The sequence below is a fragment of the Ranitomeya variabilis genome, chromosome 1 (genome assembly GCF_051348905.1).
Source record: "Ranitomeya variabilis isolate aRanVar5 chromosome 1, aRanVar5.hap1, whole genome shotgun sequence".
In the NCBI taxonomy this organism is placed as follows: domain Eukaryota; kingdom Metazoa; phylum Chordata; class Amphibia; order Anura; family Dendrobatidae; genus Ranitomeya; species Ranitomeya variabilis.
The window spans coordinates 1,094,991,891-1,095,006,919 of NC_135232.1; the positions used below are offsets into that span (position 1 = coordinate 1,094,991,891).

Genomic DNA, 15,029 nt, shown 5'->3' on the forward strand with positions numbered 1-15,029 from the left:
ATTCAAGGTGCAATGGTAACTTTGGAGGTCGGGAGAAACTTAGAAACGATGAACAACGAGTCAGAGCGCCTAAAGGAAGCTACCCTGGAGTTGTAGATGCGAATGGTTCTGAGATCCAGATTGTTAAGCTGTTCAGTAGGCTAGGAGGGAAGGGATACAAAATGTCCAAACACTTCCTTCTCTGGTACCGTTTGTCCTGGTGCTCCCACTTCTTTGATACCACACCATCAAATTCCTTATGGTCAGCAAAAAATCGGGGGACTTGCTTAACTCTCTTAAACGAGACTAACTGGTTTGATGAAGAAAAATCAACACCCTTAACTTTCAAGGATTGATTAACGGTCAAAATTAGCATGTCCCTTAATTTTGAAGCCTGGTTGGAATCCAGATCAGAACCGGACTCAGAACTGTTGTCGGGCTCTAGGGCTATGAGAAGCTCAAGTGTTGGGTGGAGAGTGGTCTAGAGGACCAAGGAGGGGAGGGTAATCTGGAGGAACGGGACCACTTTTTAGATCTCTTGTGAGACCTGTTGGAATTATGAGGAGTGGGACAATTTGATTCAGAGACGGGGTTGGTCAGAGAAGTCGAAGCGGTAGGCAGGTTAGGTAGTCGGTCTAAGACTGAGACCAAAGTCTGAGACCATGGTGAGGTCAGCGACGGACTGAAAAGAGACACAACCCACAGCGGGGGGAAGGGGAGGGCGAGGTGCTTCGCGGGCAGTGGGAAGCTCCTGGGAAACTGTGGTGGGATGGCAGCAATACATTTATAGGACACACAGGCAAAATGCACTATAAGCGTTGCAGAAGCAGGTGGGCGAGAACAATCGACCTTAGAGTTAGGCATGAAAGAGGGTAGTAGGTCTGTGGAGGGAATGGCTGCTGAAGAGGACAGTGCCACTACCGATGCAGGCCGAGCTTAACCCGATCTGGACAGAGAGGGGCCCTGAGGCAACCGAGACCTGGGGAGGTGGAGGATAATGGCGGCATGGGAGAGAGAAGGAGGCGGGAGATCAGTGTCGAATGGTAGTGACCAGCTCCCACTGCCTGCGGTACCTAAGAAGAGGAGGAAGGGAAGTACCTTACACTCCCTTAAGATGCAAGTCCAATTCCACTTCACAGACATTGTAGACAGCCATCGAGAACCTCTGGAAACGACTTCCTGAGATCTTTCACAAGAGGGAAAAAGGAGTTGTCTCCAGCGTAGAGATTCTTGCAGTTAAAATCTCAATTTTATTTAGCACATTATTAAAAATGTAGTCTTAGACTTGTGCAACTAAAGGGGTCCCTGGTAATCAACCAACGCGTTTTGACCTACCAGGTCTTATTCATGGTATCCTGGGATCTTGGACCATCTTCACCCCAGGCACCGTCTCGCTATGGAGGACAATTGGGCTGGAGGAGAAAGGCAAGGACCATCCTCCTGGTCACAAAAACGCTTGTCATGCGTTGGGGGCTAGGGCCCTGCCGTATAGACCTGAGAGGGGGACAGTGTGACTCTTTACTATACTGATACTATGTTTTGGGAACTGATTCACTATACAAGAGCTGTTACTACTATTAGTAAGCTGGCCACAGCCATAAGACCGTTACTGGAAAACATTTGCATCTGTTTTTCCAAGTTATCAGTAAAGTTGCTGTATTGGATTTTTTTCTGCAGTTGTTTCCATAGTTGTTTATGTTGGACGTGGCTCATTGGCATCCGCAAGGGTGATTGATTTTTGGATCTGATAGTGCTGTAGACAGGGATGTAAGTTGGAGCTTCTGGATCCCAATGGAAAATCAGTAGCCTGGGTACTTGTAATAGTGGGGTCTTATGTGGCAGAGGACCTCCTCTGGTACCAGGGCCGGTATGTGTCTGTAATCTGTACATCTCCTATAACTATGCCCCTGGCTGTCAGTGCTGTCCTCCATCTCCAGGACTGTTCTACATCTCGCCTCTCCAATCCGCTTTTTGCTTAATCTTCAAATGAGTGTAAGTCTAATATGAAAAAACGAGTAATGATTTTACATTTTTTACTGCGCAATTATTATTTTTTTTGTAATTTTGTAGTTCTATGCGATTTTTTTTTTTTTTAAATGGCTTCTATAGCTTGAGAGCAGGCGTTATTGCCTAAGGCGCTTTATCCTGATGTCTTTCATACTGCACATGGGTGAGCTCATCCTATACAAGCCGGTCAGGACCTGATTCTTTATCTGCCATCGTACTATTGTGCCCCTGGGCAAAATGCACAATGCTCAATAGTGTTCAGCCAGTGAGGTGCGATTTTCAAGAAGTATGGCTATTCTTTAATTCTGTTGCAGAATGATCTTCTATTCCATTGCTGTACCAGGGAAATGCATATTTGTTCCCCAGTGATGTCGCCTTCAGCAAGGAAAGCCTTTGTCTGATCAGCCTTTTATGTGCCTGCCCCTGTCACGTGGACGGTGATACAGTGTGGCCGCAGTCATAGTGACAGGAGTTCTTTGTTACTGTAGAGGAAACCAGTCGATGACGATGTTAGGGAATTGAAAGCAGGACAAGAGCCGCCACGACGTACACACCACTGTTCTGGGGCGGCGCAACCACAAGTTCGGCTCTTGCAACTTCATCAGGACCTTACTGTCCATGCACCCTTCATGTCCCATTTAAAATCAAAGTAAGGGTAATATCTGTATGATCTCACCGTACACTGACTTCTGACATTGTTTCTCTAGGCTGGACAAGCCGGACACAATTTGAGGAGACTTGGGCCACGCTGCTTGGCGTGCTGGTGACTCAGCCCATTGTAATGGACCAAGAGGAAAGTCAGCAAGAGGTAGATGCTAAATTGGTGGACATCCCGCATTTATTAGTATTTTCTCATGAAGACATCCCGTTGCTCAGGACTCCCCTCTGAGCCAGGACGGAGAGCTGCTGTGTGCTAGCAGCGTTTCTGCAGCATGTATCGTCTTCTATGTCATAGCAGAGGTTTATAAATGTAAGGCTAGGGCTACAATTCGGCACGACCATAGATCGCTTGGTGCCTCTGCTTACAGAAGTGAATGGAGTCACATTACAACATCTACACTACTGCAACAAGCAAACCGCAAAAAATCCAACCGAGTCTGTTTTTTGCAACTTGTTTGTCACAGGAGTCTGGGTGTCACAACGCGACACAATTCAGTTCTGTAGTGATGTGATGTAGCAGCGGCACCGAACGTTCTTCGGTCGCACAATGGCTGTTCCAGGGTCTATCCCATGCATAGGATGAACCCATAATATCAGATCTGTGGGGGTCTGACACCCAGCACCCCCACTTATCCGTTGATATTTGCTCCGGTGGTTGTCGGATATAAGCAGTGAATGGGCGCAGCATATAGTTGCTGCTGCTGGCAGCTGATCCGTGAGGGTGCTGGGTGTCGGACCCCCACAGATCTGATATTATGGGTTCATCCTATGCATGGGACACAATATCTAAGTCCCTGACGACCTCTAAGTATTTCCGTCTCTGTTGGAGAAGTGGTGGGACAGGTTTCCGCTCCATATAGGTAGAATTAGATCCTAATGGTAATCATGTACAATACAGATAATAGGTTTTCAGTCTCCGTGTGCATGTAGGTCCTTTGGCTCTACAGTCTATGGGCCTGTGCTAAAACTACACTATTACTAAGACTACAACTAGCAGCCAACTTACAAATAATGAAAGTTAGTTATAAAAATACTCCTATGTGTAATTAATTCTTCTTCTTTTGCTGCTGATACTAGGAGGACACAGAGAGAACGCAAATAAATGTCCTGGCGGTACAGGCCATCACGTCCCTGGTGCTGAGCGCCATGACCATTCCCTCTGCCGGCAATCCGGCCATCAGCGCCCTGGAGCAGCAACCACGAAACAAGACCTTAAAGGCACTGGATACCAGGTACCATACCTGCCATCCTCCCTAGCAGTTGCTCAGCAAGCAGCCGTATGTACCGGGGGGGTCATTTAAATGGGCTGTCGTCTGAGTACACAGACGCCTTACGTGTAGTACGTATGAGCTGCTGGTTGAATTTTATCTCTTCTATGTTTCTAGATTTGGCAGAAAGCTGAGTGTTGTTAGAGGAATTGTGGAGCAAGAAATCCAAGCCCTGATATCTAGAAGGGACAATATCGCCACCCACCACCCATATCAAGCTTGGGACCCCGTGCCTTGTTTATCCGCTGCCACTACAGGTACAAATTATTCTCGGGACGTGCCGAGGAAGGCTTGAGCTGGAGAGCAACCAGCCTGAAGCCTCTTTCCCCTGACGTCTGCTGACAAGCACCCGTCTGATTGTCGGCTGGGTATATAGTCTGTGATACGTTTTCTGTCCACCTTTTATTAGGACCAGTCTTGCTCCCTGATGTTACATTTGTAATCACACCTATCAAATAGCTGATTTGGGGGATGAAATGTCACACACGTGAATTGCATGTTTTTTTTGGGTTTTTTTTGAGAGGCATCACGAGAGTTTACTTTATAGTTTTGAACTTGAAGGGGTTTTCTGGTGTCAGAAGACCCCTCTACTTTGGCTGCAATTTATTTAAAAAAAAAGAAAACCATGCTTTACTCACCCTCCCAAGCTGCAATGCTGAGTCTGAGTTTACAGTATCATGATGACAAGCATGGAGGTCTTCTGCAGACCCCCAGCTGTCATGGGTTCTGTAATGTGCTTCCAGCCACCGCATGTTACAAGCCATTGTCACTCATTGACACCAGTGTTTTACTGGTTAACAGCCTTGGGTGGATCTCGGATCCATCCGTGGCTGTTGGAGCACTTGATGGCTGATTTAATCAGTCATCAAGTGCATGGAAAGATGCGTGCTCAGCACCAGAGCCCACATCAAAGGCAAAATACGTCGTCGGTCGTGAAGAGGTTTAACTTTGTACCTCTTCTTCTCTCTATAAAATAAGAAATACAATCACAAGGCACTAGCCATGCCAAGAAATAAAAACAATCACTGAGGGAAGGGAAATAACAGTCAAAATTGTGAATACCGCCAGTTGAGCCAGGTAGGTGTAAAGTGCTTTGTCCTGACCTGAGTTGGGAAGGTCCAGGGAGGCGAATGTGGTCTTATTAGATGCGATGCGACCCTTGACCATCGTCAGACATCCCTCTCTATAAGTGTGAGACTCAGACCGCAGCCAAGGTATGGAGCGTGATTGAACTATTTACGAGCCTCGGGATTTTGAGTCAGGTGAAGGACTATGGTAAGCGGTGGGTAAACTGTAACTAGACATCTTTCATCAGGTTTATTTTGGCAAAAATGGGTTTCCTGTAATTTCCATCCTCCTTTTGTAAAGGAGATTTAACAAAATGGACCTTATCTCATGACTGTAATCCTTTGACATTTAAGGCACATACTGTTAATTCGGAATAATTTTCTGTCACCATTCTTAGAAAAGGCAAGGGAACGGTAAGAACAGGGAGTGAATAGGGGCGAAAAAGGAGATGTAGTTGGAGAAAGAAAACTGAGAGTAAACCGGAAAGTAACAGAGAAGAAACAAGAAGAGAAAGAGCAAAGCTAATGCTATTTGCCCAGGGAAATCCTGAGCACGCTCCAAATTCTTTGAGGTTTTGGTGAAGAAAGACAACTACAAGATAGTGCTGCATGGCACAAGACAGCAATAAAATGGAAGTAGTAACAACAACATTCGCCAGTCCAACACATGAATTACGGTACCTAAAAAGTCTAACAGTATTATATACCCAAGTGGTAGACACAAATAAATAATGAAGAACCAATATCAGGTGTAAACAGATACCCAGAACCAGGGAAGCAAGACCATATGCGGCCATGTTGAAGGCAAGAAAGACCTCCCCCCCACCTCCCCAACCATGTCTTCTATGCTCCTTCTTTTTAGAAGAGGGCCAACTAGGAATTAGCATCCATACACATATAAGGCGGGATGTGGTTGCCAGTGCTCCAGCATATCAGTCCTCTGGGCAATATTTATCAAGGATAAGGATACGACTTAAACAGTTCTGTTGAGTCTTGTAGACTGGAGGGTCCGGCACGGGAGTGTTGATCAGGGAGATCATCAAGAAAGTCAGTCGATAAAGGAGAGTAAGGATCTACTCAGAATCCTGTGACGGGTGCCGATGTTGTGACAGAGGAGCCATGGCGAGCCAGTTGGGGACAGAGACGGTATCAAGTTCAAGGAATTTGAAGAGAGCAGTCAGGTCCAAGAGTCGCTGAAGGTAGGAGGTAGAACCCTCCTTTTTCACAATGAGATGAAGAGTGTCCCCGTCTGTAGGAATCACCAGTATCTCGAATCTTTGCTCTTATCAGTGGCAGGAGACTCCTCATATATAGGGTATAAGCAGACATATAGACCCCATTCTGAGCTTGGTCACCACATCATCCATGGAAATAGGGTTAGCGGACCAAGTGCAGCTATGGATAACGTCCTTATCAGTGTAGTAGTGGAGTCTGCGCAAGACATCTTTTGGTTGTTGGGGTCAAGAGGGCCCGATGTACTCTGTAGACCCGATAGGAAGTATCTAGGGGTCTCTATACCATGATGAATAAGGAAGTGATCGATAGCCTGAGATCTTCCTAGCCATCATTCTCTGGTAACCCTTTTATGCGAATGTTGTTTCTTCGCCCCCTATGTTCTTGATCATTGAGAAGCAGGGATAGGCTTTGTACTTGAGAGTTGAGGGTCTCATGTTTACCCTCCAGAGTTTAGATCCAGTCCGACAAGTCCCTAAATATATTCTCCGTAGCTGTTGTCCAGGAGGATATAAGGTCAATGTCCTCCTGTATTGAATGAATAGCCTGTTGGTGTGAGGCTTCCATTCTCTGGGCTAAGGAGTCAATGTCCTGCTTTGTTGGTAAAGTTTGTGTTAGAACCCGCAGCTCCTGATGTTCCCAGTGCGTCGGAGGGGATATCGTATGTGTGTGAGGTCATGGGGCTCTGCCTGCTTGTCTGCGAGGACTGCGATCTGTCCAAGCCCTCCATGCCATCAGGATCCAAATATGAGGCCACTGTGCCATCAGTGCCATATTAGCCGTTTCTAGGGTAATATGTGTGAAGAACTACCCAATGGTCTTACTCTGCGAGCTTTCTGGTTATGAATGTGATGGCAAAGGTCTTATACCGTAATCTCAGCGTTTTCTGGGAATCCCCAAGGGAAGTGGTAGAGGACAAAGTCCATGTCAGGTGTCTGGCCCCGTAGAGCCCTAGTAGCGTGTATTCCGACTCCACCATGTTTAGGCCATGTGTCCACTCCAGCTTATTTCCCAGGTAGACTTGATTAATGCCAGGTAATAAGGTTACAGTGTGATGGTATGATGATGATGAGTGACCAATAATGTCAGCAGAGTCTTTCTACTAATGTAGGATTAACCCATGCAATGCTGGACTGTGCATAACATTACCAAGGTGAATGAAAGATATTCTTAGGAGCAGAGAAAAGTCAGAATGCCCTTATGTCTCCAAGCCTGGGGGATCTTAATGAAGGCTGTTTGGAGACCCCTTGTAGTGGTTCCTTAGTGCCAGATAGCTGAGAGCTTGCCGTCTATTGAAGGGGCTCAGCCAGGTTGTTAGTGGAACTGGAGGGGAGTTCTCTCCGGCAGGGGTTTCCAACCTTAGTAGTTACACCATGCAGGAGAGGGGGACCTGTCAGGGGCAGCATGGGCGTAGGCCTTGGCATGCATTAGCACAGGCTCCCACCCAGCCAGACGACAAAGCACGGCAAATCCCCCCAGCAGAAAGGCGCGAGGATCTCTCGCCTCCAGAGCCTCGGCGCTCCCAGATATTGCCAGCCGGAGTTGTCTTTCTGCAGGAGGAGGAGGGATAGAAGAACACAGCCTTGGACGGGTAGGCCCAGGAGAGGCTGCGGCTTCAGGCTTTTTGGTAGGCCCTCATTTTGGCGCCTTCACTGGGCTGCAAGAGCAGGCTCAAAAGGGTCCAGGTAACAGCACAAAGTGAGAGTAGACATGCTGGGGGATGGATAGCTATGTCCGGCTCCCTTGAATTTTGTTCACGCCCCACAATCACACCTCTTCACCAGGACCGCTGCCATCAATCACTATACGTTAGAAGTCATTGTGATGGAATATTATTGCTGCAGCTGGAAATTATGACTGATGGAAGAAGAGGCAGTATTGGAACGGCAGCAAGGGTGGAATCTGAGCATTGCTTTTTATTTTTCGACCCCATTCTGAGCATTAAATATGATAAATTACCGCACCAGACAACCTTTTTAACCCCGGCCATACACTGACTCACTTTATCCATCATTGGATTATATATTCTGATGAGCTTTGAATTTTTTTTTTCTTTCTGCCGCCATTGTTTCTGCCTCTTGGATGCCTGCTGTAATGAGCGGTCATCCCCAGCGTGTGATATGGCAGCACCACGACTCTCCTGCGCCGTATTATAGACCATTACTCCTTCTCCACAGAGAAACCTTCATGTCAGATCTTCACAAAGCTGCTCCGAGCCTCCCTGATATATTTGCTGTTGTGCGATACATTTCTTTCCATCATTACCTGTTATTATTTCCTGATAGATCTTCTATTGTTTGATGTTGCAGGATCGCTGCGGATACATCATTTTCTTTTTTTATTTCTTTTATGCCTCTTTCAGGAGCGCTGATCAGTCACGAGAAGCTCTTACTGCAGATCAACACAGAGCGCGAAAGCGGGAACATGAGCTACAAGTTGGGACAAGTGAGTCGCTCATAGATTTTAATTTCTCATCGCTTTCGTGATGTACGTGTAAGGAGGACAGATCCAAAAGTTAGGGGCCATGACAGACATTTAAGAAGGTCCAAGCTTCGGGTTGGTACAGGGGGCCGACAGACCGTGCTAATCCTTGCCAATAGTCACGGCAAGGTTTCTTCCCACCTCCTCAACACAGAGAGTGCCACGTTTCATCCAGCGGGGTGTTGGGGTTTGCAGCACTTCTTTTTTCAGGTGAATAGGACTGTGTTGCAGTCTCGAAAATCAATGAATGGGAAATGGAACTGGTTTTGTTTAATTAAAAAAAAGAACACATAAATTTGCGAATCGTACACATTTGCTTTAGTTTCCGGTAAGTTTGCTCTGTGTGCACACTGACCATTCTCAGATAAGGTGCCAGCGCTCGTGAGCTTTATTCCACACAGACTGGGAGAATAATTTGCACCATGCACTTGTCTGGTCTGTCAATTTTTCCTATAGCAGGCTGAACAAAACAGTAGACCTTTTACTAAAGGGAAATAAAACTAATTGTCTAGAAGGGAAATATCAGGATTTACAAATTGGGGCTTACGTTGGTAACTTGCCAATTCTTTTTGCTCGCCCCCTGCAGCTTCTGTTTGGGCATATTCTGCCTCCCTAGCTATAGTGAAAACGTGTTGAGTAGATGATATCACCAAGGATAGAACGTCGCCTGACATGCCCCATGGCTCGCTAAATAATAAGGCAGCGGCCCGTAATAATACCCTGCATGTTTCCTCGTAGGTCTCTATCCATTCTGTCTGGCTGGGAAACAACATCACCCCTCTAAGACCAGAGGAGCTTGATGAAGACGAGGAGGATGAGAATGATGTCCCAGCGCCATCTTCACCTCCAACGTCTCCTATAAACTCCAGGTTTGTCCTTCTTTTTTTGTACGTGGTGTTAGCCATGTCAGCTGAATGTTATGCCATACTGTGATATGTCCCCCAACATATAACCGCAGGAAGCATCGTGCCGGAGTCGACATACATTCCTGTTCACAATTTCTTCTCGAGCTCTACAGCCAGTGGATTCTTCCATCTAATGCAGGGAAGAAGACCCCGGTCATCCTGATCAGCGAGGTGGTAAGATCGGTAAGTCACAGGGTGTTTGGTAATGTTTGACCCTCTAGGTATGACAAGACCTGCATGTCGCCCAGCAAGGAGCATTGCATACAGTGCAGTCACTCCCAGACTCGCGGCTGACTGTGATGTCTCCCACTTTATTCCTCTGCTTTCCTGCCCCGTAGCTGAATCACAGTTAAAGGGTTATTCTCAATACAGTAAGTTATCCCCCATGGAATACGGGTTAACTTACTGATCATTGGGGATTAACCGCTAGGACCCCCCATGATCACAACAACAGGGCTCTGCAGAGCTTTGTCTTACATGCTGAAGCGTTGCACATGCTCCAGCTACGCTCCATTCATTATCTATGCCGGAAATAGAGGAAAGCGTTATGCTTTAAAGATGGGGCACTGCAAGGTCCAGTTGTGGGGGTCACACCATGCCATGATCGGCTGCCGACTTCCCGACTGCTTTACTTTGCTGTGTCCTGTAACATTTCCCCTCTCCTCCACAGATGCTGGCCGTGTCGGATCTCTTCACCGAGAGAAATCAGTTTGAGACTATGTACACGGCCTTAACCGAGCTGCAGAAACAGCACCCGTCCGAGGACGAAATTCTCATCCAGTATCTAGTGCCTGCAATCTGCAAAGCTGCCTCCGTGCTGGGAATGGTAAGATAAGCTGAGGCCGACCGCACCTCCATCACTGGCTGAACTCCTGCCCGCCGGGTGGTGCCATCTCATTACAATGGCAGCTCTCTCAGGACTGGTACCAGGCAGCACATTGGGAGTAGCAGCGACTGTGGCAGGCTAGGTTCTCTTTACCCAATAAACAGGAGACGTTGCCATTTATTTTCCTATTTATTTATATGGACTTCATACTGTTAAATTCCGGAGAGAGGCCGACATTAGTGCAAGCTGTATACGGCTCTGTGGACTGTATGCCAATGTCTGTACCGGAAGATTATTAACCAAAGTTGCTTATGAAAGCCTGTGAATCTCTCAGATGGGGGTCCGCGGTATGGAGCCCCCTTTATAAGCGTGTTATAAGTGGGCGGTATATGGATGGCTTGTCAATGAATGGCTGTCATATATGGCTTTATTTCCTCCAGATGGTCAGACGACCTTGTCGTTGGCCCAAGTATACAACGTTTATCATGTGTCCACAGCTCTTACGTCCCATGTTGGAGTAGAACTTTGGTCACACTTATGCTTGGTGATAGCAAAGCTCTGCCTTCTGGTATCCCACTCGCTTCCATGGTCAGTAAGTTACGCATTAGTTTGCAGGTGTAACCAATCCAGCTGGGGGCATGGGACCATCTCTCCCATGATTATTGGAGCTCTCGGCAATCCTGCATTTACCATCTGTCTTGTGGATAGGTGACAAATGTTGTTCGTGGCTCTTTTTCTTTTTTTTTTTGCCTACTGCACGGAGTACATATAAATTTTAACGCAGAATTTGCCACTCTCAGACTCAACCCATAATCCCGATCGCTCCAGGTCAGCAAGATATTTGTAGCCCAGACCAATCCTACCATTGTTTTCCCAGGATAAGGCAATAGCAGAGCCCGTCAGCCGCCTCCTGGAGTCCACCCTGCGGAGCACTCACATGCCCAGCCGCATCGGAGCTCTGCACGGCATCCTCTATGTGCTGGAGTGTGACCTGCTGGACGACACGGCCAAACAGCTCATCCCCATCATTAGCGACTACCTGCTCTCCAATCTGAGGGGCATCGCACAGTAAGTGTCCTGCCAGTGATCCCCTAAACCAAGGGCAACTGTGGTCCCTGCTCCCTGTTTTGGTAATGGGTGGTCAATTTCCATTTGTGTCAAGGAAAAGTATCGCAAACCCCCCTCTAATTCTAAAAGTTTTGGTTTTTTTCTTTGTGTGAGACTCTTTGCAATGTAAATGTCATGCAATAAATTGTGTTAGAAAAATGTATTTCTTTTCCCTCCAGCTGTGTAAATTTTCACAATCAGCAGCACGTTCTGGTGATGTGTGCAGCCGCCTTCTATATGATAGAGAACTACCCCCTGGATGTTGGGCCGGAGTTTACCGCTGGCATCATACAGGTACTGGAGCCGTGCAAAGTTACAACTGCATCAAATCCTGACCATTTTCTTCCAGCCATCACCTATTAGTCTAAAGTCCCCCTTACACCTTAGGTAGCTGCCGTCGTTTGGCTGGCAGCTATCTTGTCCAAGAGAGCCGCTGTCAGACATCCCCGGAGATTGTCAGTCTGAAATTGGATAACCCTGATCCTTATCTTCCCCAACATCATCAGTCTGGGACCCCCATACACATTAGGTTGTCACCCGAATCCTCCATATTAGACCTTAGTCTTAATATGTTTGGGGGCCTTAAGTGCACGCAGCATTTGCACCCACAGTAAGTGTACATGCGGTATATGTCTGATAGCCGTCACCTTATTGATAGAAGCCCGGATATCCGTCCACCATTGTGCCCCACTCTGCCGAGAAATTTGTGTGTTGTGGCACTTTCCTATGGTGTTAAATAAATTGTATGCCGGACTGGTGGAAGCCTACAAGAACACACTTTTTACCTCTGTCTTGAGTTTTGGGGTCTATGAACACTTTATTGTGCACCCTTGGAACGTTTGGCCCAGAATACAGTATAAACACAAGGTGATGAGCAAATCAATTCTCAGGAGCCAGGTCGGTAGTCAGTGGTCGCTGGGCAGGAGCCCTGAGAATCCCCTTTCTCTTGCCTTCATCCACGACTCTGCTTTTAATTTCCTATTTTGGCACGACGTCATCTTGAGGCTGCAACGATGACAAAATGTCTGACTGGCAAATCAAAACAGGAGCTGTGGACGGCGGTATGTTAGAGGTTGCTCTCGGGGGCTCCTGCCCAGCGACCACTGATTACTGACCCAGCTGGTGAACCAGGGTCCTGAGAATCTATACACTTATCACTAGCACTAGTTTTTTAGGGGTTTTTTTTGGAAAAGGATTTTCAAGGATTTTCCACACTATAACAGTGTCCCATCACTTTCTGATACTTGGGTATCCAACTGTGGGGTCAACCAGTACACAGGATGAAGATTTATATGAAGAGAAATACCTTGATTCCTTTCTTGGGATTGCAGTAAGTTAAGCACCCATGACGTGAGTACGGGGGGAGGTGGGTGCTGACATGACTGGTCAGAATTTTAGCAAAAGCCGTTTTGACCGGTTTTAAATTACAAAGTTGCTCACGGAGACATGGAAAAAGCACTGAAAATTTCCCTCTGTCCTCAGATGTGTGGGGTGATGGTGTCGTCGAGTGAAGAAGCCACACCATCGATGATATACCACTGCGTCCTGAGGGGCTTGGAGCGCCTCCTGCTGTCGGAGCAGCTCTCAAGGTTGGACGGGGAAGCGCTGGTGAAGCTGAGCGTGGACAGAGTCAATATGCACAGTCCGCACCGAGCCATGACTGCTCTAGGTCTAATGCTGACCTGCATGTACACAGGTGAGCGAGTGCGATGTGTGCGGACATGGATATATATATATATATATATATATATATATATATTCGCATCTTAATTTTTGCTATCACAAGTGGATTGTGTGATCAGCCTTGGTCTCATACCTGTGATACCTGGGACGGTCCCTCCGCTCCAGCGTTCCGAGATGTATCAGGACCTACAGCATTGTGACGGCCGTGCAGATCCCTCCCAGCGTTGGTGATGTGCCGGCTCCGCTCCTGCTCTGCGCTGATCAGATCTGTGTCTGGTAGAGGAGACAGAAGAACACAGGATATTTCTATCCGTTTATTGCGGTCACTCGGATCACACAGGAGCAGAGGACGTCTAAACACCACATTATGTCTGTGTTTTGTAGGAAAAGAGAAGTTCAGCCCCGGCCGTACAGCAGAGCCGAGTCCTGCGGCCCCGGACAGTGAGTCTGTCATTGTAGCCATGGAGCGAGTGTCTGTGCTGTTTGACAGGTAATTTGTTTGCTATTATTGTGGAATAATCATTCATTTTTCTTTATAGAATGGTAGATTTTGCATTCAGGGTTCTAGAAAAGCTGGGTGACCCCTTGTGTTGTAGTGCTAGTGATGGCCTTACTAGTTCTCTGGTGATTTTACTGGATTTTCCAGCAACCTTATTTGCCTCCTATAATCTGGACATCCGTCCTGTAATAAATTCTCGCCCCGGCAGTCTGTGATGATACCATACGATCCAGGTTTACATCTCCTTCTTCACAAGTTGTATTCGGGAAGCTCCAATTATCATGCAATTTTCTGTCTTAAGGATACGGAAAGGATTCCCGTTTGAAGCGAGAGTCGTGGCAAGAATCCTCCCCCAGTTCTTGGATGATTTCTTCCCTCCTCAGGACGTAATGAACAAAGTCATTGGGGAGTTTCTCTCCAACCAGCAGCCGTACCCGCAGTTCATGGCCACCGTCGTTTACAAGGTAATTCATTAGTGATGATGACCTATTAAAGGGGTTGTCCTGTCATTGACCTCATAATGGGGGCAGACTCGGTGATTAGTGCCGTTGCTATAATTTATCGGGTCTGACCTCTGGGACCAGAATGAAGGACATGCATGTCCGCTGTGGCCTCTTCACTGGCCGGGATGTCACCGTGTACTAGGAGATGGTGACGGGGTCCTACTGCTGCACGGACCTTTCATTCTTTGGATTGGTAAGTGTCACAGAGGTCGCATCATAGAATAGTGACATCTCAGATATACACCAACCTTCTAAGATGGGAATAACACTTTTAAGGAGAAATTAGCAACACTATCCAATATTTTAAGTCTCTCTCTGGTCTCCAGTCGGAGGGGTGAATACTTTTTCTCTAGACTTTTTTTTAGCTTATGGACACTTTTCTAACTATTAATGCTATCCATACACATAATATAAGCTGAGTGATTGGCAGGCCACCAGCTCCCCAGACACGTGTACACTCAGCTTGGCCGAGCGTTCATATGTCCTCAGTGGGGATAAAGGAGAAAGCTGCTGCTGGACACTATTGGCAGTGGCTCATCTTCCCTGAAAACAGCAGATCAGGCATGGAAATTTCAATAGGTCGATCCCACTCTGCCCTGAAATCATCTGTGCGAAGAAAAGTCGAGAGAGACCCCCCCCCCCCCCCAAGTACATGCGATAATCAGCTGAAGTCTGCGAGCTCGGCTGACTTTTTCACCACTGTGTATGGGGTCCGTACATCCCAGACACATGCTGCCATACAGACAATGCAGGACTCATTGGTGTGTCATGAGTATGGCCGGCCCCAGGAACAGTTTTAATAATAAAATAT

General features: G+C 47.1%; 1 protein-coding gene across 3 annotated transcripts in view; it reads left to right on the plus strand.

Moving 5' to 3' along the window:
* The window catches only part of HTT (huntingtin), a 192,780-nt gene that overhangs the window by 166,485 nt on the left and 11,266 nt on the right, over positions 1–15,029 (plus strand). For all 3 annotated transcript variants that reach the window (XM_077280055.1, XM_077280053.1, XM_077280056.1), the window contains 12 exons: positions 2,694–2,794; positions 3,724–3,878; positions 4,032–4,171; positions 8,577–8,659; positions 9,434–9,564; positions 9,654–9,783; positions 10,271–10,426; positions 11,304–11,494; positions 11,713–11,827; positions 13,016–13,229; positions 13,601–13,706; positions 14,017–14,179. In XM_077280055.1, coding sequence (XP_077136170.1) covers positions 2,694–2,794; positions 3,724–3,878; positions 4,032–4,171; positions 8,577–8,659; positions 9,434–9,564; positions 9,654–9,783; positions 10,271–10,426; positions 11,304–11,494; positions 11,713–11,827; positions 13,016–13,229; positions 13,601–13,706; positions 14,017–14,179 — 1,685 coding nt within the window. The remainder of the gene's footprint in view (positions 1–2,693; positions 2,795–3,723; positions 3,879–4,031; positions 4,172–8,576; positions 8,660–9,433; positions 9,565–9,653; positions 9,784–10,270; positions 10,427–11,303; positions 11,495–11,712; positions 11,828–13,015; positions 13,230–13,600; positions 13,707–14,016; positions 14,180–15,029) is intronic.